General features: G+C 42.2%; 1 protein-coding gene across 1 annotated transcript in view; it reads right to left on the bottom strand.

The window, feature by feature from the left end:
* Positions 1-572: 572 nt before the first annotated feature.
* FGF5 (fibroblast growth factor 5) overlaps positions 573-27,995 on the bottom strand; it is a 109,727-nt gene continuing 82,304 nt past the window's right edge. Inside the window, exon 3 of the mRNA XM_089675471.1 lies at positions 573-1,343. Within this exon, the coding sequence (XP_089531597.1) occupies positions 993-1,343 (351 nt within the window). The 3' untranslated portion in view covers positions 573-992. The remainder of the gene's footprint in view (positions 1,344-27,995) is intronic.

Genomic DNA, 27,995 nt, shown 5'->3' with positions numbered 1-27,995 from the left:
TCTGTTTTTTCTTTATAATAAATTCACAGACATTTCTAAAAGTCTATTTTCAATTTGTCATTATGGGGTACTGAGTGTAAATTAGTGAGAAAAAATGAAATATGAATTTAAATAACTGTAATACCAGGCTGCAACAAGTGAAGTGGGTCTGAATACCTTAAAAATAAACTATACACAGTATATATATATATATATATATATATATATATATATATATATTTAATATAATTAAAAGTTTATCGTGGAATTGTTGAGTCGGGAATAAAACACAGACATTTTCAGTATAAGGAAGGTAACATTCACCTTTTTCTTACCCAAGGTGAATGTTACAGTAAACATCTTTCTCTATGTAAATACTGGGCAAATCTTGGGTACATTTCCTCTAATTTTGCCTGATACTTAGGGTGAATGTTCACCGAAGAATATTTGGCAAATATTGTGCAAATTGCCCATTTCATTTATAATAAATAGTCCCTTATACATTATTTGTTGTGAAATATATTTTTATACGTACCGATCTTTTACCAAACATTTGTTATGTTAGCAATAATGCATTTAAAAAGTTGCCAATGTAAATTTAGCAAATATTTATTTTGTATTTCAAGTGTGCTACATAAAAGTAATTATGTACCTGGAGTGTTAGCCATCACTTTTGGTTAATAAATTTATATGAGGTTTAACATAGTTATAGTCAGTCTTTTGAACTCCTCTTGCAATCATATGATACATATTTTATTACATCAAGTTATCACTTATGGATGTGGTCTTCCCACATCACATGGAAGTTTAACTGAACCATTGTATTGCACTCATTGGGAAATCTCGAACGCAACATCATATAAACCACCTCCCCAACCAGCATTTAGACGTGGGCAATCTCGTTTATATTATAGAGGGATGAAGTGCAGAGTACAACCCCATTGCTGTGCTATATTTATCACACTGCCAGCACAGTAAGAACATTTTTACCATGACTGAGCTCAAGTCACAAATTATCCAAAGCGAAATTTTAGTCTGTATCTAACAGGGCTACTGTTCTTCTTCGGTGGTGGCTTCACGGTTTTGGGTTTGGCAGGTTTGGGTGAAGTCTTTTTCTTTTCTGGTACTGTTACAGTAAAGGATAGTTCAGGAGGCTCTATGTGCTTGATCCTGGGGAGAAAGTGTGTTGATATATGCTGAGGTTTCACTCTTGGACTGGAACCTTTTTTGGCTTTGCCTCTTTTATTAAGAGCCACATACCACCTTCTCCCTGTTTTTTCAGTTCTGTAAGTAGCTGAGGCATACGTGTTATAGCTGTTTTCCTGATACCTTTCCATAAATTTGCAGTCATCTGTAAATTTAGGCTGGAAAACAAAAGAAAAATAAAATATTAGTTTAAATTAACATATCAGGAAAGGCAAGTGCATAAACCAAAGTTGCCATAATTAACTGTATAATGAAAAAAAAATGTATTGGAACAGATATTTTGTTTGGATTTTCATTTGACTTTGTTCCTACTTTGTTCCTAGGCTAGGGGTGTACTGCCAACTCAAGGGGCCCTAGGCAATAGGAGATCATGGGGCCCCCTGTGTTCCCACTCACACTAGAGTCACACCCGCACAAAGCCTGCTACGATAGCCAGGACTGCTCATGTCCAAGGTGGCCAGAGGTAGGTGGCTGCAATGGCTGGGGCTCGGAGCTGCTTTCCTCTGGCTGTCAACGGGGAGGAGGAGAGCCTATCCATCCAATTTTCCTATTCACCGAGTTGTCAATGCAAGTTAGGGAGAGCCCCAAGATCTACACCTACTGGAGAAGGGGGGGGGGGATCTCTCACTTTCCCACCTCAGTCATTGTGTCTGTGCACACTGCCATCATGGGGCCCCCTACTGGCCCTAGGGCAGTACCCAAGTGCCCAAATGGTCAGTCCACCCCTATCATAGGCTTTTCCTGTAGTACTTCCTACAGTTTATTTTTCATGCACAGATGTGTATGGAATACTGTAGGACAGTATAGCCTACCTGCTCTTCCATCACTGCAGCCAATGATTGCAGTTTCTCTTGGGTGATATTTCATAAGTGATCTGATATTGCTGTCAATGAAGCCCCAATCTGTCCCACAAATGCACTTCAAAGTTAAACTATATTGCTTTGGAGTAAATTTTATTTAAATTGTTGTTGTATTATATATAAAGACTTGAATGGAGATTAAAAAAATGTATGTATTTCTCTCATTCAACCTCCCTGCTTACCCACTGTTGACAAGATATTAGCTAAGGAGGGAGAGCACTGTTTTCAGTCAGTTGGCCAATTCATTGGAGTTAATTTACCAAAGGTAAGTAAATCTGTGGTAACTTCAATCATCCAATGAGATGCAGGTAACAAAGTTCTGCCTTTTCTCATTTCCCTTGCACATAATTGGGCAATAAAAGTGAATATAGAGTAGCTTCATAATATTCATTAAGACCAGGTAAGCATTCCTTTTTGAAAGGGATCAGTCGTTACTCCTTCTAAGTGAACATTCACTCCTTTATATGAACATTTACTTCAACATTCACTGCCTAAAGTCAACCTCTACTTTTCCATTGTGAACATTCATAAATACTAAGTAAGCAGTCTCTACTTCCTTATTGAACCAGCCCACACAGACCAACATTGTGGAAAGGAGCAGTGAAAAGTTGCCTTATATGTATACAAATCACTGACCATTAATATTCACAGAAATAGAGCTGGTTTAAAGCAGAGTTCCACCCAAAAGTGGAAGCTCCCTTGTTTGCCCCCCCCCCCCCTTCACAGCCATATTTGGCATCTTTTGGGGGTGAGGAGGGAGAGGGTACCTGGTTTTGACAGGTACACGCTCACTCTTCTGGCTCAGTTCGCCACGGCAAAGTGAGATGGAAGTTCGGCCCCTTCCTTCCTCCTGCTGTCTCTTGGGAATCTTCAGAGGTCCCAGAAGACTGCCGGACCAATCAGGAGGCGCAGTGAAACTCGTGCATGCTCAGTGGGCACCCAGCTGTGACAGCCGCAAGCTGTCACAGCCTGGTTCTCACAGTTGAGATGTCGGCACCAAGAAGAGAAGAAGAATAGAAGGGACGGCGCCGGTGAGCACATCGCTGGATCCCGGGACAGGTAAATGTGTGTTTATTAAAAGTCAGCAGCTACAGTTTTTGTAGTTGCTGACTTTTAATAAACACAAAAACAGCTGGAACTCCACTTTAATAAGGATGTTCTCCTCACCGTAGCCTGTGTTTACTTTTAATACTCTGTTTTTAACAGGGAAACTGAAACCATATAGGAAACATTGGGCTTTTAAAGTGAGCACAAAGGGAAGCATTTTTCCTTGATTAAATCGATCCTCACATACAGTATGTAAAAGTACACACATCTGTACAAAAACGTAGACATTTTTCTTAAGCTTCTTCTACACATTTTGTCATTTATTCACATTAACTAGTTTTTTTTTTTTTAAACTCTTGGAATGATCAGTTTGAACATCAATACAATCTTTGCTATAATATGACTTAGCAACATGTTTAAACATGTTTAAATTATAGTAATCCTTGAACTTTTACACCACCAGGGATCGAACACCATTTGCACCTCTTCATACCATGGTGATGTTGGCAAGATGGTGCCCGGAGCAGCCACATGACCGCCAGCTCCAGTGCCCCCGCACTCCATCCGCTGCCATCCGCCACCACCCGGGCCCCTGAGCTGCCGCCGAGGTCCCCACCAACACCCTGAAGGGGCCCTGGACACTCCGTCCCTCCGGCGGAGCTCCGGCGGGTCGAATCGGTTTGAGGCCTACCACGTCACCGCGGTGTTTCCTGCCAGCCGTGACTGGAATCACGGCGAGGATTGAGGCCGCAGCGGGACGCCTCCGCTGTTCAGGGGAAGCTGCCACCATCCCTACCAGTCCTACTGACACCCAGGAGGGGTCCGCTGCCATCCTGACGCACCGGGACGTACAGGGACACCAGGTACACAATCAGGAGCACCCACTACCCACCAGGGAGCCCAGCCGCCATCACACTGCTAGCCACCAGGGGCACAAAGAGGGGCACCCACCACCCACCAGGGACTGCAAACCACCAGGGACCTTAGGATACTATCCCACCAGGGATCGCAAGCCCACCATCCCACCAGGGATCGCTAACCCACCACCCCACCTGGGATCGCTAGCCCACCACCCCACCGGGGACCGTAAGCCCACCTCCCCACCCTCCGGCATGCTGTCCCTCTGGCGGAGATCCGGCAACTCGCGGCCTACCACGACCCCTGAAGCCGCGGCAGACCACGGAGGACCGTGAACCGCGGAGGACCAAGGATCGGTGCCGAGACACCCCGCTCCGGGCTCCGCAGATAGAAGGAAGCAGCAACCACCCCCACTGGCACAGAGAAGGTAAGCAGCCATCGGCCTTGAGTGGGTAAGCCACCGCCACCACATCTGCTCCCCACCATGCTCCATTCAGTCATGCCCCTGCCACTGCACAGCCCTGAGCCCCGCTCCATCCGGTGGAGGCGCCCACCAACGCCTAGCCCACTCCACCTCCGGACATCGGCCCACACCACCTCCAGACGTCGGCCCACACCACCTCCAGACGTCGGCCCACACCACCTCCTGCCGCCGGGCCTCTAGCACCTCCTGACGCCGTGCCTCTAGCACCCCTGATGCCGGGCCCTCAGCACCCCCTTACACCGGACCTTCGGCACCCACTGACACTGGGCCTTCAGCACCTCCTGACGCCGGGCCCTCAGCACCTCCTGATGCTGGGCCCTCAGCTCCTCCTGACGCTGGGCCTTCAGCTCCTCCTGACGCTGGGCCCTCAACACCTCCCAACCCCGGGCCCTCAACACCTCCCAACGCCGGGCCCTCAACGCCTCCCAACGCCGTGCCCTCAACGCCTCTTGACACCGGGCCCTCAACGCCTCCCGATGCCGGGCATCCAGCACCCCCTGACACCAGGCCTACAACACCTCCAAACACCGCGCCCCACGGCTCGTCCAGTCGCTGAACCACTGTACCCACCGATGTCGTGCCACAACACCAATGGAAGCCGGCCTACAGCACCCACAGACTGCAACCAGCCAGCTGCGGACCCAGCCGCCCACCACTCTTACTCCCCTCCTACAATTGGACATTGTTGAACTCTGGCACGGCATAATGGACTCTCCCCATCCTCACGTCCTGACTGAAACCTCCCTCCTCCCTGACCCGACCAGCACTCCCCTCACCCTAGCATGCCACCTGCCCTCCTCCTCCTCTTCCTCCTCTCCTCCATTCCCAAACTTGCCTCCCTCTACCCCCATACTCCCCCAAAACAGCTCCACATTGCACCCTCACTTCTTCCTTCTCCCCTCTACGGCTCTCACCACTTCCTCTTGATACTCCACTCCCCGGCCGACCCACACGCTACCACCATCAGACCCACACGCTCCTGCACATCCCGTTCCCAGGCCACCTTCCTCATCCTTCTCCTAACCGCCGGAGACATCTCCCCGAACCCTGGCCCCCTACCTCCCCACTCCCCCTCTCGGCACCCCCCTGCTCCCGCCAGCCGCCACAACCCCCTCAACCTCATATCTGTCCCCCTCCTCCCCGCATCCACCCCTCCTCTCTCGGTTGCACTCCTGAATGCCTGTTCGGTTTGCAACAAGCTCTTCGCCATCCATGACCTCTTTATCTCCCACTCCCTCAACCTCCTAGTGGTCACTGAAACCTGGATCCAAGCCACTGACTCCACCTCCCCTGCAGCACTCTCCCATGGAGGCCTCGTCTGGACCCACTCACCCAGACCGAGCAGCCGCAGATGCGGTGGGGTCGGTATGCTCCTGCCACCGCTTAGCACCTTCCAGGTCCTCCCTAACCCCCCCTCCCTATCCTTCTCCTCCTTCGAGGCCCACTGCATCCAGCTCTTCTCTCCCACCCCCCTGAGGATTGCGGTAATCTGAATCCCTCTTCCTAGACAACTTTGCCGCCTGGCTTCCCTTCTTCCTCTCCTCCGAGCTACCGACCATCATCCTAGGGGACTTCAACATCCCCATCAACGCCAACAGCCCGGCTACTTCCCAACTCCTTCTCCTAACCTCCTCCTTCGCACTCACACAGCACATACAGTCCTCCACCCACACCAATGGAAACACCCTAGACCTCGTTTTCTCCCACCTCTGCACCCCCCATGACTTCACTAACACCCCCTTCCCCCTCTCTGACCACCACCTCCTCACATTCTCCATCTCCCCCTCCCTTAACTCCCCCCCCCAAAGCGTCTAACCATCACCCGTAACCTCCGCAACCTGAGCCCGACCCATCTCCACCTGGCAGCTGACCGTCTGTATGACAGTATCTTCCCTCTGTCATGCCCTGACCTGGCCACTACTGTGTACAACGACTCACTGTTGGCTGCTCTCGACTCCCTGGCACCCCTAACCACACGTAACACCAGACCCCGACCGCTTCAACCTTGGCAAAATGATCATACGAAATGTCTCAGACTACGCAGCCGCGCGTTGGAGCGCTTATGGCGCAAAACCAGATCTCCACGCGCGTTCTCCCTCTACAAAGCCGCCTTCCTCACCTACACCACCTTCCTCCACACCGCCAAGCAAGCCTATTTCGTAACCCTTATCAACACCCTCTCCACCTGTCCTTGCTGGCTCTTCTCCACTTTCAAATCCCTGCTCTCTCCCCCCCCCCCACCTCCACTCAGCACCTCACTCACCGCCCATGAGATTGCCAATCATTTCCAAAACAAGATTGACGCAATCCATAAGGACATTGTCAACTCACAATCTACCTCTCCACCCAGCCCCCCACCCTCCATCAACCCCTCAACCCTCCCCTCCTCCGACCTCATAGCCGCACTACCCCCCACTATGCCTAATGCCCCGCACACTATCACCTCCCCAACGCTCCGCTCCTTCAGCCCAGCTACTCCTGAGGAGGTCTCAAAGGTCTTCACTGAAGCCCGCCTCACCACCTGCCCCCTGCACCCTATCCCCTCACAGCTCCTCCAGTCACCCCCCCCCCTCCATCATTCGCTCCCTCACCCACATCTTCAATCTCTCCCTCTCCACTGGCACTTTCCCCTCCCCTCTAAAGCACGCGCACATCACCCCCATACTCAAAAAACCCTCCCTTGACCCTACTGACCTAAACAACCTTAGACCCATTTCCCTGCTGCCATTCACTTCCAAGCTCCTTGAGCGCCTGGCCTACAACCACCTCACTGATAACAACCTCCTTGATCCTCTACAGTCTGGCTTCCGTCCCCTACACTCCACCGAAACCGCCCTACTTAAAATTACCAATGACCTGCTAACCGCCAAAGCTAATGACCATTACTCTGTCCTCCTGCTCCTTGACCTCTCCGCGGCCTTTGACACAGTCGACCACCCTCTCCTCCTTACTAAACTGCACTCCCTTGGCATCAGGGACACTGCTCTCTCCTGGTTCTCCTCCTACCTATCCCAACGCTCCTTCAGCGTCACCTATAACACTGCCACCTCCCCCTCTCTCCCCCTCTCTGTCGGAGTTCCCCAAGGCTCTGTCCTCGGACCCCTCCTCTTCTCCATCTACACCTCCTCCCTTGGCAAACTAATACACTCCCACGGCTTCAATTACCACCTCTATGCCGACGACACACAAATTTACCTCTCCACCCCCCACCTCACCCCCTCACTCTCCGCCCACATTGCCCACCTCCTGAACGACATATCAGACTGGATGTCGCTCCATTTCCTCAAATTAAACCTGTCCAAAACCGAGTTCCTGGTCTTCCCCCCACCCCGTGCACACCCCCCCATCCTCTCCATCACTACTAACAATGCCACCATCACTCCCACCCCACATGCCAAAGTCCTGGGTGTCACCCTGGACTCAAACCTTTCCTTCCTACCTCACGTCCAATTACTATCTAGATCATGCAGGCTCCACCTCCGCAACATCTCCAAGATACGTACATTCCTGACCCCAGACACTACTAAACAACTCGTACACTCCCTCATCATCTCACGCCTGGACTACTGCAACTCCCTTCTCACTGGCCTACCCAGACAAACGCTATCCCCACTCCAGTCGATCCTGAACTCAGCGGCGAGACTCATCCACCTCACCAACCCCCTCTGCCAATCCCTTCACTGGCCCCCGATTGCCCAGCGCATCAAATTCAAACTGCTAACTCTGACCTACAAAGCCATTCACAACGCCGCCCTAACTACCTAACCGACCTGATACCCAAATACCACCCTACCCGTGCCCTTCGCTCCTCACAGGACCTCCTACTCTCTAGCTCCCTGGTCTCCTCCTCCCACGCCGATTGCAGGATTTCTCCAGGACTTCCCCCATCCTCTGGAACTCCCTACCCCAATCCATCAGACTGTCACCTACCCTCCTCACCTTCAGGTGCACCCTGAAAACCCACCTCTTCAGGGAAGCCTACCCCACCCTCACCTAACAACTGACCTCCTCCACTCCTCCCACCACTCCATCCCCCACAACCATTTCCTCCTGTACCACTTTCCCCTCCCTCCTAGATTGTAAGCTCAAAAGGGCAGGGCCCTCAAACCCCTCGTGTATTGTATTGTTTCTGTCTTGTCTCATGTTCTGTCCCCCTTGCTATTGTACAGCGCTGAGCAAACCCTTTGGCACTATATAAATACTGTATAATAATAATAATAATTTGCACCTCTTCATACCACAATGTCTCATACATTTTTTTTTACAAGACGTCTTTGAAGGTGAAAATTTCCCCTGATATTACTGCAAGAAGTGCATATCTTTATTGGGATCTCTTTTATTATAAATCTCACCATAACTTGAGTACATTAGTATAATAATTATTTTTGAATTAAGCTCTATCTACATTGTTCCCACCTTCAAAATAAATATAAAACTAAAGGCAGGACGGAATGAACTGTATACATTTACAGTTATTAAGCAGTGTTAATTCAACAGGCATTCACACCAGCCTTAAACAGTTTTTATTAGAAATAGTGTGCCTTATGCATCCTCTGAAGAGTAAAAGGATACTTTGTCTAATTTGTGATCATTAAAAGAGAAAATATAGCGTGCTTTCCAGACTCATCTGTATCATGTTTCCTCTTTGTACATTCTGTGGCTTGGGGCCAGAACACATCTGCCTTACTGATTTTTAACAATGATAATGTTTGCAAGCGATGACCTTCAGTCTCTTCATTATAGCCCTTTGTTAAATAATGAAATAATCTAATACCTGCAATTTGCTTGAAAGACTTGAACCTTTATTTATTAGGAATTGCAGTGAAGCCACTCTACACTACACTCAGTTTGATTGCTTCATTTTACTAAAGCTACTTTTTTTTCTTGCATGTGAAGCACATTAACGGTCATTACTGATTGGAGGAAAATACATTTTTTACTGAATATTCCAATTTTGCCATTGCATTAATGGTGTTCTCAACTTAAAGTGGTTGCAACCCCTTACATATACCCAGCAGGGTGACTAGCATCAGGTAGATACACAGAGATGAAACAAATCCTTCTTCATAAGTTGTACCTGTTTATCTACTGTTGTAATTTCCCTACATCCATTCAAGGATTCAAGGGGGTGGGAAGATGAAGTTACATCATTGAGGAGAACTCTGATAGCTGATTGGAGGGAAGGAACACCCCCCCTCCCTTCACACAGTGCACAGGAACTCAGCTGAGGCTGTAAATCACAGCCTGTGCCCTCCCCTGTCACTATTTTTCTCTTGGTGTCAAGGAAACTTGTTGGAAGTGACTCATACTTATAGCAAAGGAACGAGGCAGCAGGCAAAAATAACTCTTAGTGCTCTAGATTGAGACAAGTACACACTACAGAGTGACATATTTGAAAGATAAAAAGTACTTTAAAGCTAAAAAATAACCCATTGCAGTTCCCCTGAGTAGCAATACAGAGAGCTTCTCTCTCTATCCTCCTCCTTATAAGTGGGAACTCTTTCACAAATGTTCTTTGCTCTCTTGTACCTTTAGCAAACCCTTGATTTATTTGGTGACATTTTATAATCCAGTTTGCTACCCAGTGATCACCAATTTAAAGGTTTTTCTTTCTTGCTTACAGTTTATTTCCAGGTAGTTTAAAGCCTGAAAAGAGACATTAAGTTCATATTTGTATGCCTTAGGAGTCATGTACACTGTGCGTTTGGAAAACTCTGCTGAACAATGGAAACTGACTACTGGAAATCTTAAGTTAAAAAATGTCAGTTTAGCCGCGTTTGCATACCAGGTTTATGCACATTTGCGTTTAGAAGCGTTTTAAAAGATAACCTCAGGAGACCCTCCCAAATGCCCAGAATGCACTGAAAAATAGTAAATTCACTAAAAAAGGCTACTAAAATACCGCATGAGTTATTTTATCAAGTCAATCGGTATTTTAGTAGTGAAAAGCATGCATTCAGGTTTCAGCTTTTAGCGGGATTCCCACTGACAGCTAAATGTAATAGCCCATTTTTTTAAAATTTTGGTGTGGGGCTTCACCTCAAAATCCATACCAGATCCGAAGGGTTTGGTATGGATGGGAGGGGGGACCCTACGCCGTTTTTTAAATTATTTTTTAATTGCCAGCAATTAAAATGGGAACCCCACTGACAGCTGAAACATGATGCATGCTTTTCACTACTAAATTTCGGCATGACTGGATAAAATAACTAATGTGGTATTTTAGTAGCCTTTTTTAGTGGATTCAAAAAAAGGTTTTTTAAAAAAATGTTATGCAGTATCCTACCGCATACTTGGATGTAGTAGGATACCACTTAGTGAATTGTGCCCTGGATATGGACCAGTCAAAAAACGCTTCTAAATGCAAACGCTTATAAACGTAGTTAACCACGTTTACAAGCGTTTACACGCATTTACAAGTGTTTGGCATTTGAAACGCTGGTAAAATCTACTCCTGACCGCAATTTTGTTGCGTCCAAAAAAATTACTCTAAACTCAACTGCCTGTAACAAAAAAATGACTGTAAAAGACTATGTGGACACATAGGAAAACATTAGGGAGAGTTCAGGGGCTGCTGAAAAAAAACACAGAAAAGCTCCTGATTGTGAGTTTATCAGCTGCTGTGTACATGAGCCCTTAGTCTACCTAAAGCATATTTAAACTGAGAATAGAAGAGGGTGCAGAAAGCTTATCTTAGAGACAATCTCAGGTTTTTATTTTTGCTTGTGCCAATGCTGGTGGCATCCCCCTCTTTATTTTTCTTAGTGACTATTGTTAGAGCTGTCTTTAAATCAGGAGGTGAGGGGAATTCTTCCAATGAGGTCAAAGTTTCAGTGGCAGCCATTAAACAGTGGAGTTCACCCGATTTGAAGAGATTTCCCTCTCACTTCATTTAGAATTTGACTTCAGAATTTATTTTAATGACCTCAATACTAGTATATTACACTTGATTACATCCTGTTTTTCAGTTTTTATTGCTGTGATAGTTTTACTGACAATTAGTTGGCCATGTAACATTGCACCCTGAATGAATATATATTATTTTTATGTAACAGAGCTTTCTTTGACAGAATTTAAAAATATGTTTTCCATAATTTTCATTATAAAACGTATCAGATAAAAGTGCCAGGACATTAAGAACACCCCCAAAATGACCTTGTTTTGGAAAGTGGACATGCAAAGGTGATCTTATTTTTTGCCACAATGTTTGGAAATGAAGAAACATGCTGGTACTGGGCTGGTTAAGGTGTGCTTCACCAACCAAAGACAATTGCATCTTCTGTCATTAGTTGAAGAAAGTTCCCTGGAAGATTAAATTGCATTGTACTGTATTGCATTGTTTTCAATGGCTAGATGTCTTACTGTCTAAAGCAATTTAACTCCTCATAACAATACCACAATCACTGATGGTCGGTGGAATTTTAACCAACCCCCTCAAAACAATCCCACAATTGTTGGTATTCAGTGGCATTTTAACCCCCCACCAAACATCACTGGTTATTAGAAGCACTTTAACCCCCTCCAAAAATAATCTCCCAATATTGGTGGTCAGTGGCATTTTAATCCCCTTCCCTTTTAAAAAAATCCTTTAACTTTAATAGTCAGTTACTACCCCCTTTCCCCTCCTTGAATCACAGCCTTTTCTCTGCTGCCTTTCTCTTCTCTGGTTCTGCAATCAGACGCTGATCCTCCTTCTTATTCTTTGTTTATTGTGAAAGGAAAGGGCAAGCTGTTGAATGTAATCAGCAGTACTGTTTAAAATTGTGCTGCACCATCACAGCAAAGCACAGAGCCACTCTGATTGGCTCTGTGCATATAGTTCGTGATCTCCACTGTCTAATAATAGCAAGACCATAGGTATTCTCCAAGCACACGCACCAACAGTAAGGAAAATAATGTTTTTAAACATTCACTTAGAAAAGTGCTTACCCTAGTGGATGTTTTAGTACAATGGCCAGTAGAAGGGTGGCTATTGTACAGTAGATCTCCACAACTAAATGGTTGTTAGAATGAGCACTTTCAAAAACCATGGCATAGAAAATTGTTGATTGTGATAGTAAAACAAAAACAACATATACTGAATATTTCAAGTGTAACTACTGTTCCATAATAAAATGCACATTGATTTTTGATGTAATATACTCCCAATTATTACAAATCAAAGAGGGGAGAACTTAGATGGTACGATATGCAGTGATGTGAACAGCTAAATTAAAACCACACCTGTTCAATACCATATTTCCACTGGCACCCTTAGTGACATTAATGGATTATAGGATTATCAGTACAGACATTATTTTATTCTCCATAAACTTCTGTTTGGGTAAGTAAACATTTAGCAGGAAGAAAACATAAAACAGTTAGGGAATGCCATGGAACTTGCTTGGATTAGTCATGATGACCTAAGATTGGGGGCTTTGTAACAAGATCTTAGACAAGCTGACGGACTCATTGCATGGAAAAAATATTTTAGAAGATGCAGATTTCCATGATCAAAAGAATTAACCTATTTGTTATCCAAAACGGCTTAAGCTCTGCATGACTATGCTAGCCTCACAGAAAAAAACACAAATCAGAGACATCAGAGTTTTACTAAAGTTTAATAGTTGCTTTCCATGTGTGTACAGGAGCCATTACAACATAAAACATCTGTTAAACATAAAAAAATAGCAATATGCAATCTGTAAAATATTTTACGCTTTGGAAGTGCTAAGTGAAAACACTGTAAAAAATAATTCAATTATAAGGGTTGGTTATTCTTGTAGAGTAAGTCAGAAACATTACATAAAATCTAATAATGATAGCATTCACAATATAGAAAATTTTAAACTGGTAAAAATATATTTACTATCTTGCTGCTACATGCTGCAAATGAATGTAGCAATGATCTACTAAAATGATTTTAAAAATAATTAAATTTTTTTACGTGACAATGGAATAAGTAAACTGGCATTTTCATGGTGTCATCACTAGCTTTTATCTATAGCAGTGGTTCTCAACCTTCCTAATTCCGTGACCCTTTAATATAGTTCCTCATGTTGTGGTGACCCCCAAACATAAAATTATTTACCCAGTAATTATAATTCATGAAGTGTCGTTTTACCTCCAATACTGCTGCTTTCTACACAGTGGCTGCTTTCTACACAGTAGCTGCTTTCTACACAGTAGCTGCTCTTTACACATCGGAAATATGTGTTTTCCCAGATGGTCTTAGGTGACCCCTGTGAAAGGGTCGTTCGACCCCCAAAGAGGTCACGACCCACAGGTTGAGAACCACTGATCTATAGCAACAAAGTTACACTATAGACAAATCAAAAATTACTTTATGATATGTTGTCCATCAATAGAATTATCACAGTAATTTTTATTTTGTTGTTTTCTGTTAGTTTTTAGTTTTCTCATTCCAGCAATATCTCAAGCTGTCCAGCAAGAGTGGAAGCTAAAGGGTCAGGAAAAAAAAACATATTACACTGGGGAAGTGTGGGGGCTGGGTGGGGTAATTACAATGACCAGCTTTTATTCTTATGGCTGGTGATGAGCCAAATCTACCTGGGTTCGGTTTCATCAGGGTTCGGCAAACATAACTAAAGTTTGGCTGCTGAATCCAACCCCCACTGAAGTCAATGGGGGCCGAATAATAAAAATCAGTAATGACCATTTCCTAAGCTAATAGGCAAGTGATTGTCAAACAAATGGCATGGGGGCCTGTTTTGCTTTTTCTTTTTTGGTTACTTTAAAGTAAAGCAAGGAAACAGAAAACCCAGTAGGTAACTAATGTGCCTTTACTAAATATGAGCATTGTACATAAAAACTACTTACAATCTGAAAACAGAAAAATACCTTTGTAAGATAGCTGCTAATAACATATAAAATGGGCTGGGTTTTGCCCTAATGAACATCAAAAATAAAAGCAAAAATATTTTTTTTTTATTCTCTTTGCCAGGAGCCATTTTAGTAATACTTAAAGTAAATCATAAAATAGCAAAACTCCATTAACCACTTCAAGTCCAGACACTTTTACCCTCTTGCTGTCCAGGTCAATTTTCAGCTTTCAGCGCTGTCACATTTTGAATGACAATTGCGCGGTCATGCGACACTGGACCCATATTAATTTTTTAGCATTTTTTTTTAAACAGATAAAACTTTATTTTGGTGGTATTTATTCACCACTGGGATTTTTTTTTTTTTTTTTGCTATATAAATGAAAAAGTCTAAAGATTTTGAAAAAAAGTGTTTTTCTTATACAATTTTGCAAATAAATAATCTTCCTTCATAAATCTTGGCCAAAATTTATTCAGTTACCTTTTTAGTAAAAAAAATAACCCAAATTAGTTTATAACCAAAAATTATAATTTGTCAAAATTTATTTTTACATTTTTTTTTTTTTTATATTATTATTTATGTTTTTTAACATACTGTCACCCTAGCAGTACAGTGTCACCATAGTGACACTGTACTACTTATGGGGTGTGATGAAGATTTTTATTTTTTTACACTGATTGCTTTTACATCCATAAAGGCTGTAAAAGCAATCATTTCTCTTTCTCTCTGGATGCATTCTTGCAGCCATTGAGAGATACTGTGAGAGCTGTGATTGGTCACAGCTTGTCACATGGTAAAAGGCTGTTGTGAATAGCCTTGTACCATGTGACCTCTGTGATCATTCACAGATTTCACACATAGTAAGCAATGATGTCAGATGGCCAATCAGTGATCACATGATCGGGACCTCACACAGATGTCCCGGAGGACACAGCGGGCTCCGGATCGCGGTGCCACACGCTCCCAGGGAGTGGGCACAGGCTAAAATGGCGGCCGCCATTTATGAATGGCAACCCGCTCCTGCACTGCTCCCATCCAGCCTCTTATATACATGGGCTGTACGGGAAGTGGTTAAATAACATGTATAAGGGGTGCCCTGACCTGGCTTGTGAAGTGGTGCATTTGTGCGATGTATAGAACCAATACAGCAACTATGACATTTACAAAGAAAAAAGTGTATTTAAATTAATTGCAAAATGATAGCTCCCAGCCACTTTGTCCTGTTTAGATGAAACGTTCCGCATTCAAGTGAATGTCCAAACAGTGAATGTTTAGTCCCAACTTACACTTGGACTGAACCATTAGCTCTTCCCTACTTCTGGCTTAAACCTTTTTTTCTAAAAGGAAAAAAAAAACGTGGTTGTAACTGCATAAAAATTAGGGCTGATTTACTAAAGGCAAATAGTCTGTGAACTGCAAGTGCAGTTGCTCTAGATCTGAAATGAGGGGAAGCTATGCTGATTCCTAGCATTCAATTATGTACAAGCAAACATGCGTTTTTTTTTTCCTTGCATGTGATTGGGTATTCTTTGCAAATTGAAGCTTTACTTAATTTAATAAGCTCTGGTGCAACCACACTTGCAGGGCACAATATTTTTGTCCTCAGTAAATCAACCCCATTGATGATCTATAACTACTCTATCCATTGTCCACTGGGTGACAACTGTGTGCTGCGGTGCTTTCATTCCTGAATGAATAATGTTCTCATCATATTACAGGAAGTGGGAAAATAATGGGTCTACTGGCAAGATCAAATGGAAGGTAATAAAGCTATGATACAGGGGGTACTCCTGTTGTGTTCATGCTAGTGACAGAGTGCATCATATATTTGTATTTTTTATACTTTTCCTATAGTTCCACTTTAAATTAAATATTGGATTTACTATACATAAATGCAGTGTATCATATAGTTAAAGATAGTTTGATTTTATACCAACATTTTAAATAAAACTGTAAAGACAATCTTTAGATTTGAGGGATTTTGAATATACAATATAGTGTAGTATGTAAGAAAATATGTGAGAAAAACCAATGCGCTAAATGCATACAAAAAACAACGTAAGTATGTGAATAAGTGAAATGTATTCAAATTAAACACTGCTGCCACCTTATAAATCAGCTCCACTGAAGCACTTTAGGGTTCATTTATTGTGTATACGTAAGAATAATAAATTGATTAATAATACATAATTTCTTCCCTACTTTTTAGCTATGCCCGGACAAATATTTTGGGATCACTATGAAGAAATTTGGCACATTATTTTGACATGTATGGGTAAAAAAATAATATTGTTTAGTAAAATGGTGAGCTCTAACGAGCAAGGCCTCTGTTTTCTCTTGTACCAAATTGTATTGTAGCTGTAATGTCTACCTTCATTTTGTAAAGTGCTGAGCAAACTGTTGGCGCTATACAAATCCTGTATAATAATAATAGTACATTTTAATATCATTATTTGTATTTTAATTAGTTAACCAAACATGGCTTAGCCTTGCTACCAAAAAATACTTTTTGGTCAATTACCTCTTTAAGTAGAAGATGCTCTCTGCTATGCATTGTTTTGTGTTCTTGGTCATCCTGCTTATTTATGGAAGTGTATTTACAGATTAGAAGCATGGCTGCATGAAAATTATACTATGAGCACGTAGGTATTTAGAAATAATTAGACCATGAAATAATTTGCTGCCAAAGCATAAAGAAAGAACAGATGTCATTTTTGCTTTATCTTATTGTTTAGAGCCAAGATCATTAAACATTTGGGTCAAGTTTCTCCATTATTTGTGTTTCTTCTTATAAGCTGAAGAATTGCACTTCGTAACCTTGGACTGTAACCGGTCTAATTGGAATCCACTTACAACACTCTTGCTTTCCGTGATAATTAACCAGAAGGTGGATGGTTTAATTTAATTTTACTTAGTGCCCTTGACATAAATCATTCTGCAGAAGGCATAATTAAGACTTTAAAATGTGCTCACGGTAGATCACTAGCAGTTGATGAAGGTATCATTTTGTTGTGTAATGGGCTTTTTACTTGTTCTGAATGAAATGAAGACAGTTCTGCTGCAAGGATATTTTTGCAATGGAATAAATACAGAATAATATAGAAAGTGTGGGTTAACTTAGATCTCTTCTTCAGGCTTTCTACATATATAAAGATGGAATATGAGTTATCCTAAAAGCTAGCATCTTTAATAATTAAGTTAGCCAAAAAAGGGTATCACGTAACCTCCAAACTTTCTACTTTAACTGTTTCCACGCTGCCCTATAGCAGAAATACTGCTACAGGGCAGCACGGGTGTGCAAAATCACACATATATATATATATATATATATATACACACATGATTTTGCAGTTCCTGGTGGGGGGAGTGCAAGACATGCGTGCGCCCTTCCTGCGCTACCGTTCTTGGCCTCGGCTGTCAATTACTGAGTCCTGCCCAGTGATTCCTTGCCGCTACTCGGCGATCTCCAAGGGTTTCTGATGGGGGAGCGACCTGTATGTAAACAATACAGATCTCTCGCCTGTCAGCTCCTGCATATGGCTTTGTATGGCTCTGCATGGCAGAGCCAAGCAAAGCAGTGTGCTTACACTAAAACACACACAGCACACATAGTAAAACAGCACACAGTTAACCCTTTGATTGCCCCACATGTTAACCCCTTCCTGCCCAGTGCCATTAGTACAGTGTCAGTGCTTTTTATTAGCACTGATCACTGTATTGATATCACTGGGGATTTCAGTGACACCAAGTCAGTTCCCCCCAGTGTCAGAATGCCCACTGCAGTCTGGCTATAAGTTGCTGATCGCCACCATTACTAATAAAATAAAAAACAATTCCAGTATATATACAGCCATTTGTAAACGCTATAACTTTCACGTAAACCAATACGTTTACACGTATTAGGATTTTTTTTAGCAAAGACGTGTAGCAGAAGGCATAAATTTATGATGAAATTTGATTTTTTACATTTTTTTACTGGACATATTTAAAAGTGTCATTTTTTTTTTGTTTATAGCACAAAAAATAAAAAACGCACAGGTGATCAAATATCACTAAGCTCTATTTGTGGGAAAAAAGGAAGTAAACTTAATTTGGGTGCAGCGTTGCATGACCGCGCATTTGTTAGTTAAAGTAACGCAGAGCCATATCGCAAAAAATGGAGTGGTCAGGAAGGGGGGGGGGGGTGAGTCCTTTAGAGGGCAAGTGGTTAATTGATGGCTAACACAGTACAATACTCTACTGCTACTTCGGAATAGATACAGTTACAGTATCAAAAAATGGTGTCAGTCACTCATGAGTCTCAGAAGTTGCTCACCTTAGTGAGAATGTAGTAGGGTCTTACACAAACTGGTTGCTATGCACGCATTTGCCTTTGTGATTAGAAGGGCATTTATCAAATGCAAGCTGGTTTTGATGCAGGGTGATACATCAACTGGCAGTGCACAAATTGTTGCAGTGTGTTTGTTAAATGTATTCCATACATCTCTTTAGAGCTGGATTATCCACAGGGCAACCTAGGAAGGATCATAGGGCCTGGTGAATGCCCAGGGGGCCCTGTATTAATTTTTAAACACCTGCAATAAACTGGGTGATCGTGCAATTGGTCAAAGACTTATACCCGGCTATTAGTTTACAAGAGAGGATGCACTTAGAGGCAGCTAATAATGTCTGATGATGAGGGTCCAAGCAAGTATAGAAAATGAAACTGGGGCAGATATTCTGGGCTTTGGCAGCCATTATCCATGTTAATGAAAGGGATGGGACAAAGCTGATACCTTTACTAGGACCACATTCATCACTCCATTTCATACCTTAACATGATTGAAACTAATGGGTGCTGCTGGTTGTTATCAGTTACATTCTACATTATGATTGGCCACTGTTTGGTAAATATCAAGCATGGTTGTCTTTATTTATTCTGTTGAGACATAGCATGCTTTTTTTTAAACTGCCCCATAATAATCAGCTAAATATGAACTATTGCATGTGAATGTTTCATATTTACCATGTGCAGTCAGAAGGTGGAGCTCTCGGCTGGTTTTATTAGCTCAAATTACACATATAGCTAAGTGAATTAGAGAAGAGACATGCCCTCTATTTCTCTGCTCATACTACTCTTCCAGGGAACTAATTTAGGCAGAAACACTCAGAAAGAGAAAAAATAACGCTGGACTTTCTCTTAAAAACCACATGATGTTCGGCAAATCATAACAGTCATAAGTGTACCTCATACTGTATTAATTTTTTTTTTTTTTAGAAGTAAAGAATTTATATAAGTAATAACAATTATATAAACAATTAGCTTGAAACTTATACACCTAAAGTGTATCTAAACGCAAAACAAAAATGTTATATATTACAGCTTACTAGTCCTTTGGGGAAGCACTGTCAAACTATGCTGTTTTCCTGATTTAGAATACAAACATTTTCCTATCTTCTCATCTTCATTACACAGAGAAGAGTTATCTGAATATAGTTGGCAAGGCTGGTAACATTGCTTGATATTTAAGTTCCCTGCACACACATTTACAGGGACACTAATGTACTGAAATAAGAAAATGAATTGAGCTGCCATAACTAAGCTCTGCTGAGCTAAAATATATAGATAATTTGTTCTTGGATTTAAAATGCAGTACTGTGCAAAGTTTTTTGTCAAGTGTGAAGAAATGCTGTAAACTAAAAATGCTTTAAAAATTTATATATTTTAATTGTTTATTTTTATCAATTTTTAAAATGCAAAGTGAGTGAACAGAAGTAAAATTTTAATCAAATCACTATTTGGTGTGACTACCCTTTGGCTTCAAACCAGCATCTATTCTTAAACTTGCACACTTTGTACACTTGCACAAAGTCAAGGATTTTGTAATATTAGAGTCAGGTGTATGATTAACCAATTACACCAAGCAGGTTCTGATGATCATCATTTTCACCAAGTAGGTTAAAAAACAGTCATTATCTGAAACAGAAACAGTTGTGTTGGAGGCTTAATACTGGGTGAGGAACAGCCAGACTCTGCTACTAAGGTGACAATGTGGAAGACAGTTTCATCTCACCGGTCATACACCATGGCAAGACTGAGCACAGCAACAAGATAGTATAGGTAAGTAGTTATACTGCATCAGCAAGGTCTTTCCCAGGCAAAAATTTCAAAGCAGACTGGGGTTTCAAGATGTGCTGTTCAAGTGTTTTGAAGAAGCACAAAGAAATGGGATGAAAGACACATCATGTTTACTTCCCTTCGACATTGGAAGATGTTCAGCAATGCCATCAGCACAGAACTGGTGGAATCCAGTAGGACCCAGGTTCACCCATCTATTGTCGACAGAAAACTGGCCAGAAGTGGTCTTCATGGAAGAATTGCAGCCAAAAAGCCATACTTTTGATGTGAAAATAAGGCTAAGCGAATCAACTATGCACAAAAAATATAGGAATTAAACATGTGCAATTCGTTTTGGTTCAAATATCAGATGAATTTTTGGTTATTGAAATATAAACAAATTTTGCTGAAACTAGTTTAGTTTCGTATATTCATTTTCTAACAAATTCAAAATTTTCAAAACAATTTAAATCAGTCAAAAACTGATCAACCGATCTGAATTCTATTTGAAGAATAACTGCTAAGGAGTAGGCCAGCAAGCCGGCTGCCGCATCCTTAACAACTGATGACTCATCCTTTTCTGCTGACAGCTGAATGTAAATGTAAACAAAACAATTGCCAGCAAATAAAAAATTAGAAAAAAAAGGTGTGGGGTTCCCCCCCCCAATCCTTACCAGGACCTTCGGATCTGGTATAGATTTATAGGGGAACCCCATGCCAAAATTAACAAAAAAATGGCATGGGGTCTCCCCAAAATCCATACATGACCCTTATTTGAGCATGCAGGAAGGGGGGTATGAGTGAACGCCCCCCCGAACCATAACAGGCCATATGCCCTCAACATGGGGGGTCCTTTGGGGCAGGGGGGATCCCCCCAAAGCACCTTGTACCTATGTAAATGAGGACAAGGGCCTGTTCCTGGCCCAGTGGTTGTGGGGTGTGGGGCTGACTTATTGGAATCTGGAAGCCCCCTTTAACAGATACATAGTACCCCTACTCATTCACCAAAAAAGTGAATAAAAACAGTACAGTTTTTGACAAGTCCTTTATTAAAAAAAAAAAAGCAAAAATAAATGTCCCCAAATTAGATCCGACATCAATCACGATGAATGTTGGCCGCCGACCTGGAAAAAAAAAGACCTCTGCACCCGAAAAAGGCTCCCGCCACCTGACAGCTCCGCTATTGGTCAGTTCTTAAATAACTAAGGGGTGAGACCTCCAGATGATGTCACTGGATGACCCCACCCCCTTGTGATGTCATCGACCCAGCATGCCCCCTGTCGATGATGTCACAAGGGTCAGAGCCACCAATGATGTCACTGGGTGACCCCGCCCCTTGTGATGTTATCAACCCAGTATGCCCCCTGTCGGTGACATCACAAGGGGGTGTGGCCACCATGTGATGTCATCAGGTGGCCCCACCCCTTTGTTATTTAAGAACTGTCAGATGACGGGAGCCTTTGTTAGGTGCAGAGCTTTTCTTTTTTCTTTTTTTTTCAGTGTTCATCGTGATTGATGTTGGATCTACTTCAGAGACTTGTCAAAAACTTGTTGCATTTTTACTCTTTTTTACCACTTTTTTGGTGAATGAGTAGGGGTATTATGGATTTTGGGGGAACTCCACAACATTTTTTTTTTACTTTTGGCATGGGGTTCTCCTTAAAATTCATACCAGATCTGAACGGCCTGGTAAGGATGGGGGGGACCCCCACGCAGGTTTTTTTCATAATTCTTAATTACCAGCCATTTTTTTTTACATTCAGCTGTCAATATGGAACCCCACTGACAGCTGATGAGTCATCGGTTGTTAAGGACATGGCAGCTGGCTTGCTGGCTCGCTCCTTAGCAACCAGCTATTCTTTAGAAAGAATTCAAATCGGTCGATTAATTTTCAACGGATTTCAATTCTAATCGTTCCAAAAATTCTAAATTCATTAGATAATGAATAAATGAAACTAAACTAAACTAAGCTAAACAAATTTCTAAAATGAATAACAAAATGAGATTAGTAACATAAGAAATATACCTGAAACAAAACTAAACAAATTTTTTCGTTCTGCACATGTTTAAAAGGAATTGAGGTGCAGAAAAATGGCATCAGGTGCTCTGGACTGATGAGTCAAAATTTTAAATATTTTTTTTTTACTATTGCTGATGTAGCACTTGGTTACTTTAAGGGAAATGCCTACCCAGGTTTCATAAAGTGTGCTTTATTGCTTTCTTGGCCTGTGGCAGCAGGAGGTAGAGGAAGCTGTCTGGCTAAAGGTCTCCTCTTCCCCCTCTTGCTCCTGGAATCATAGGTTTATTTAGAATTTGTTGTTCCCGCATTTAAGGCTATTGACACTGTCTTTTTTGCTGTATATCTTTGTGATTTTGTTTAATGCTATATTTTGCAAATCAGGGAACAACCACAACGAACCTTTTTTTTTTATCTCCTGCTGACTTAATCTCCAGTAAAGCATTATCTTGTACAGCTATTTTTTTGAGAGTCTCTTGCTCTTGCATTTCCGGTATTTCTATACAACCAAGTGTGTCGGGGGTGTCAGAGATTGTTCTTGGAGTTGAGGCGCTGAACTGAGAACTCAAAATCATTATCAGCTCCTTCGGGGGTGGGGCTACACACATTTAAATGAAAAATTACTTAACACCTTGTAATTTATTTTATATACCCAGTATTTATTAAAGGAAGAATTCACAGAAATCATTGTTTTACCAGTATAAACTAAATATAAGTAAACTCCTGCTCTCTACAGTATTCTGCTGATCCTGTATCCTGTGAATCCATGGGAGATGGCACTAGAGAGGAGCTGAGTACTGCAATGGCAGCTGCTTTTTTCTATTGTAATTGTTTGGAATGTCTTTAAGAAGTGGAGTTATGCTTTAAGTGTGATTTTCTTTCCTTTACTTAGTAACAAGCATACAGGTTCACACATCTGATAAATTTCAAAGCATGCGACGGGTTCCCTACCATCTCTCCCTCTCTAAAAAAAATAAAATAAATAATAATGTGAAAATTGTACATTTCAACATTGGAAGGATAAATCTATGAATAAAACCATTTGTAAAATCAAAGGAGTTCTACAATCACAGAAGACACTTTCATTTTATAACATCAGCCTTGCTATGGTAATGCACACAATAATGTAGGTGATCGAATAGGTGATCTGCCGGTTCTACACCTTCTCTTCCCCACTCTCCCCCCCCCCCAACCACAGCTGCCTCACTGGGGATTGGAGCGGCTGTACGGTGACAGGGGATATGTGCAGTTGGGTGTCTGTGTAATGCTCCCCCTCTCTCTTGGCGTTAATGGAGAGAGACTAGAGGAGCTATGGGCAGCATAGAGAGAAAAGTAGAAAGGACCATGCTGTGGAAACTTTTCTAGAAAAAAGAGAGACTGAACCACTGGAAAGCCGCTAAGTGATTACCACGTGAACTGTGAACTGAGTGCAGAGATAGAGGGCCACCAGAAGGATACATACTTTGTTCTGCTACTCAATGGAGTTACCCCAGGCAACCAGATTGAGTGGACACCTAATCAGGGGGCCACTGCTGCCATGTCACTGAGTCTGATGAGAGGGCCTTACAGCCATTTGTTGTTGCAACTACTAGAGACTGAGCCCTTAGAAACTACCTGCACAGTACTCTTATAACTCTCTTACTGCCTACAGGCCTTGTTGACTGTTATTGGGCCCCAACATTAGCTGGCTGAAGAGTCAGGGCTAAAGACTGACCCTTAACATTTTCTGCTCAGAGACTTTGGCCCCTATGCTTATTTTGATGAGGCACCTCTCAGGAAATGCTACACCATACCCTAGCCAATACCTTACAGTGCACTCTAATCCCATGTAGTATTATTAATCATATTGCAATCAATATATATATATATATTTGAACCACTTATTGCTGATTTGCTAATTCATGTACTGATTTTAGTTTACTGTTATGGAACCTGATTTTTACTTTGGTACAGGTATTACACTGTCTAGCAGACTGTGTCTGAATACACCTGTTGTGTGTTAGTTTATGTTCAAATTGCCATCTATTCCAACCTGTAACAATAGATTAAGTCCATCCACCACTAAACAGGTTAAAGGTATTTATACTTGTGTCTTTATAAGTGCTTGTGGTGACTTTTATTCCACCAGGTATGTCAGAGGGGCTAAGGTTGTTCGAGGCATAGAACAGAAAATCCAAAAATTACAGAGTGGCTCCTTTGTGGGCAGCGCTACAATAGTTATTTTTGACAATCTGTCAGGAATGGACTTGCCAGTAATGGTGGGACTCACCTGCCTTGTGGGCTGCAGTACCAGGGCTGGCCAGCGGGTGCTCCCAGCAATCAGAGACTCAACCCTGCAGCCAGCCAAACACCTGAAGTTGAATATGCAGGTGTATTTAAGGGATGGCCAGACCTGCAGTCTCTGCCTTGGTGTGTGTTTTTCCTGGGCCCTGTATCTTGTTCCTGCATCCCTGTTCCTGTCCCTGTCCCTGTCTCTGTCTCTGTCTGATTTGTTGCTGACCCTGCCTGATCCGGACCTCTGCTGACTTCTCCTGTTTTATCCCTGGCTTGTGACCCCGACCATTCTCTGCCTGACCCCCTGTACCTACCTACCCGATTGTTATTGACCCGGCCTGCCTGACGACGCTTGCATTGTATGTACTGTTATCTGTGGGTGGTTTGGTTTGGTTCGTTTGCACTGTGTTATGTTTTAGTATTGCACTGCATTTATGTTTGTATTGTTAGTCTTTAATAAATTATATTGTTTATAACTTATCTGAAGCCTGTATTTCCCTGCGTCAGTTCACATACCTCTGGTCATACCCTGGAGCCCTGACACAATCCATTATAATCTTACTTGAAAAAATCTCCTTTCATGTTGTGAGCTCTGCCTGTTTGCTGGCCGTGTGTTTCTACAATTTCCTGGATTTCTTGCAAAATTTTCAGCTTCTCTTTTGCTGTTTACTTTTAAGTTCTATGGACTGAATATTACATGGTATCTTACTGCCTGCAGGCAGTGATTCCTATACTGATCTAATCCTAGACTCCCATCTGTCCTTTCAGCCCAAAATCCAATCACTGTCCAAATCTTGTAGACTTCACCTCTGCAACATCTACAAAATATGCCCGTTCCTAACCTCTGAAACCGCTAAGCAACTTATCCACTCCACGGTTATCTCTTGCCTTGACTATTGTAACTCTCTCCTCATTGGCCTACTTAATCGCATTGCCCAACGAATAAAATTCAAAACATTAACAATAACATATAAAGCCATTTATAACTCTGCCCCAAATTACATCACCAATCTTGTTTCCAAATATCACCCAAACCATCCTCTCCGCTCCTCCATTGACCTCTTGCTCTCTAGCTCTCTTGTCTCCTCCTCCCATGCTCATCTCCAGGACTTCTCCAGAGCCTCCCCCATCCTCTGGAACTCTCTACCCCAATCTATTCGACTACTGCCTACTCTGCCCACTTTTAGGCGATCTCTGAAAACCTATCTCTGTAGGGAAGCCTATCCTGCCTTCAGCTAATAACGGAATCTTCTATTCCTCCTATCAGTTCATCCCCCACAGTTATTACCTTTTGTACAACCAGCCCCTCCCCCTTAGATTGTAAACTCCAAGGAGCAGGGCTCTCTTAACCCTCTTGTATTGAACTGTATCAATGCTATATTGTCTCCCTTTATATTATAAAACGCTGAGCAAATAATAATGCTGTCTCCTGAAACTTCTTCTCTCTGCACCTCTGTAGTTCAGAAGGCAGGCTCTGTGAAATGTGTGACACATCAGAGCTTACCTAGAGGGCATAGTGAATACATGTCACAGAATTCAAGTAAAAAAATGCGTGGGGTTCTTCACAAAATAAGTTTACAAACTTCAAGATCATTCAGATTAATAGAAGTAGGCTAGAAAAAAATTGAAATTCAATGTGGAAATGAAAATATAATCGTAAATGTTGACCATAGCTACACTTGAACAACAAAGGATACAATACTCCCTATCACACCCTTTTCTGGAATGTTGGCAAAATAACAGCGTGCTTTGCAGTTCCAGATTTTGTTTAGTAAGGTCAAACAGATGATTTGAGAGTCAAGGATACTGCAAAACATTAAAATAATAACTAAGCAGATAAACCCTGAAATTGGAGTTTTGGAATTGGAAATTGCTTTCTGTGGGTCCTAGGACCCTATGAGTGATGCTGACCTGGAAAACTGAGGTACCCTGGAATTCTATTATACTATCACTATGGACCTCCTATTATTTAGAGGTCAGCTTCTTTGGTAAGGAGTGTGTGCACCTGGTGGTATAGGGAATAAAAAGTTGGCACCTTGGAATTGCACTGGAATTCATTGGAGCGCAGCTCTTTGATGGACATGTTTTATTTGTGAATTCAATGAAGGACAGCACTTTCACAAATATTTTGTTGCACTTTACACTTGTAATTTTTAATAATTTTTACACTTTATTGCACATTTTTTTAATGTTTATTTGCAATGATTTCTTGTGATGTTGTTTACATTGATGGCTTGATTTTTAAAGGTATTACATACCTTTTTCTTAATAAATAGTTTTGTCTTGTATTCAGATGGTAGAATGCTGCTTTCATTGCATAATTTACATTGAGTGCAATGTTTTTCTTTTAATAATCAATAATCCAATACTGGAAACACTAGCATTGAATGTGATCAGCAACATTTGAAACACTGGCACTGACTGTTATCAGCAAACTGGAAACACTGGCACTAGCTCTGATCAGTACTAGAAACACGAATGCTATTTGTAATAAAAAAAATGAAAATACTGGCAATAGCTGGGAGCAGAAAAATGGTAATGCTGGTACTGGTTGTAATCAGCAAATTGGTGGTGGCTCTGATCAGGAATCTACAAATATTAACACTGGCTGTGATCAGCAAAATGCAAATACTGGCAATAGCTGTGACCAGCAAACCAGAAATTCTGGCACAGGCTGTGATCAGCAAACTGATAACATTGGTTTTGGCTCTGATCAGTAAATTAGAAACATTAATGCTGACTGTAATTAGCAAAATAGAAATACTGGCAATAGCTGTGACCAGCAAACCAGAAATGCTTGCACTGGTTGTGATCAGCAAACTGGTAACACTGGTGTTGGTTCTGATCAGGAAACTAGAAACACTGATGCTAGCCGTGATCAGCAAAATATAAATACTGACACTAGCAGTAATAAACAAACTGGAAACACTGGCACTGAATGTGATCAGCAACACTGGCACTGGTTGTGATCAGCAAATTGGAAACTCTGGCTGTGATCAGTGAACTAGAAATACCAGTATTGGTTGTGATCAGCAAACTGGAAACACTGGCATTGGCCATGATCAGCCAAACTGCCACTAGATGAGATCAGCAAAATTGGAAAAGCCATCACTAGCTGTTATCAATGACAATGGCACTGGTTGTGATCACCAAACTGGAAACACTGGCACCAGCTGTGATCAGCAAAATGGAAAAATCTGAGCCTCTTTTTCAGAGGCTAGAGGTGGATGGCCATCAATGCGGTATACAATAGTGCTTCAGTTAAAAGATCATATAGATCCAAATGCTCATATCACATATTCCAGTAACAGTAGACATCATTGTGAAGCACAGCGCTGAAACTTTGGTCAC

This window comes from Staurois parvus, unplaced genomic scaffold, assembly GCF_062004578.1.
Source record: "Staurois parvus isolate SC_StPar_1 unplaced genomic scaffold, SC_StPar_1.0 ptg000013l, whole genome shotgun sequence".
Classification (NCBI taxonomy): domain Eukaryota; kingdom Metazoa; phylum Chordata; class Amphibia; order Anura; family Ranidae; genus Staurois; species Staurois parvus.
Note: the sequence above shows the minus strand (reverse complement) of the source record. Positions and strands in the feature narration are given on the sequence as shown.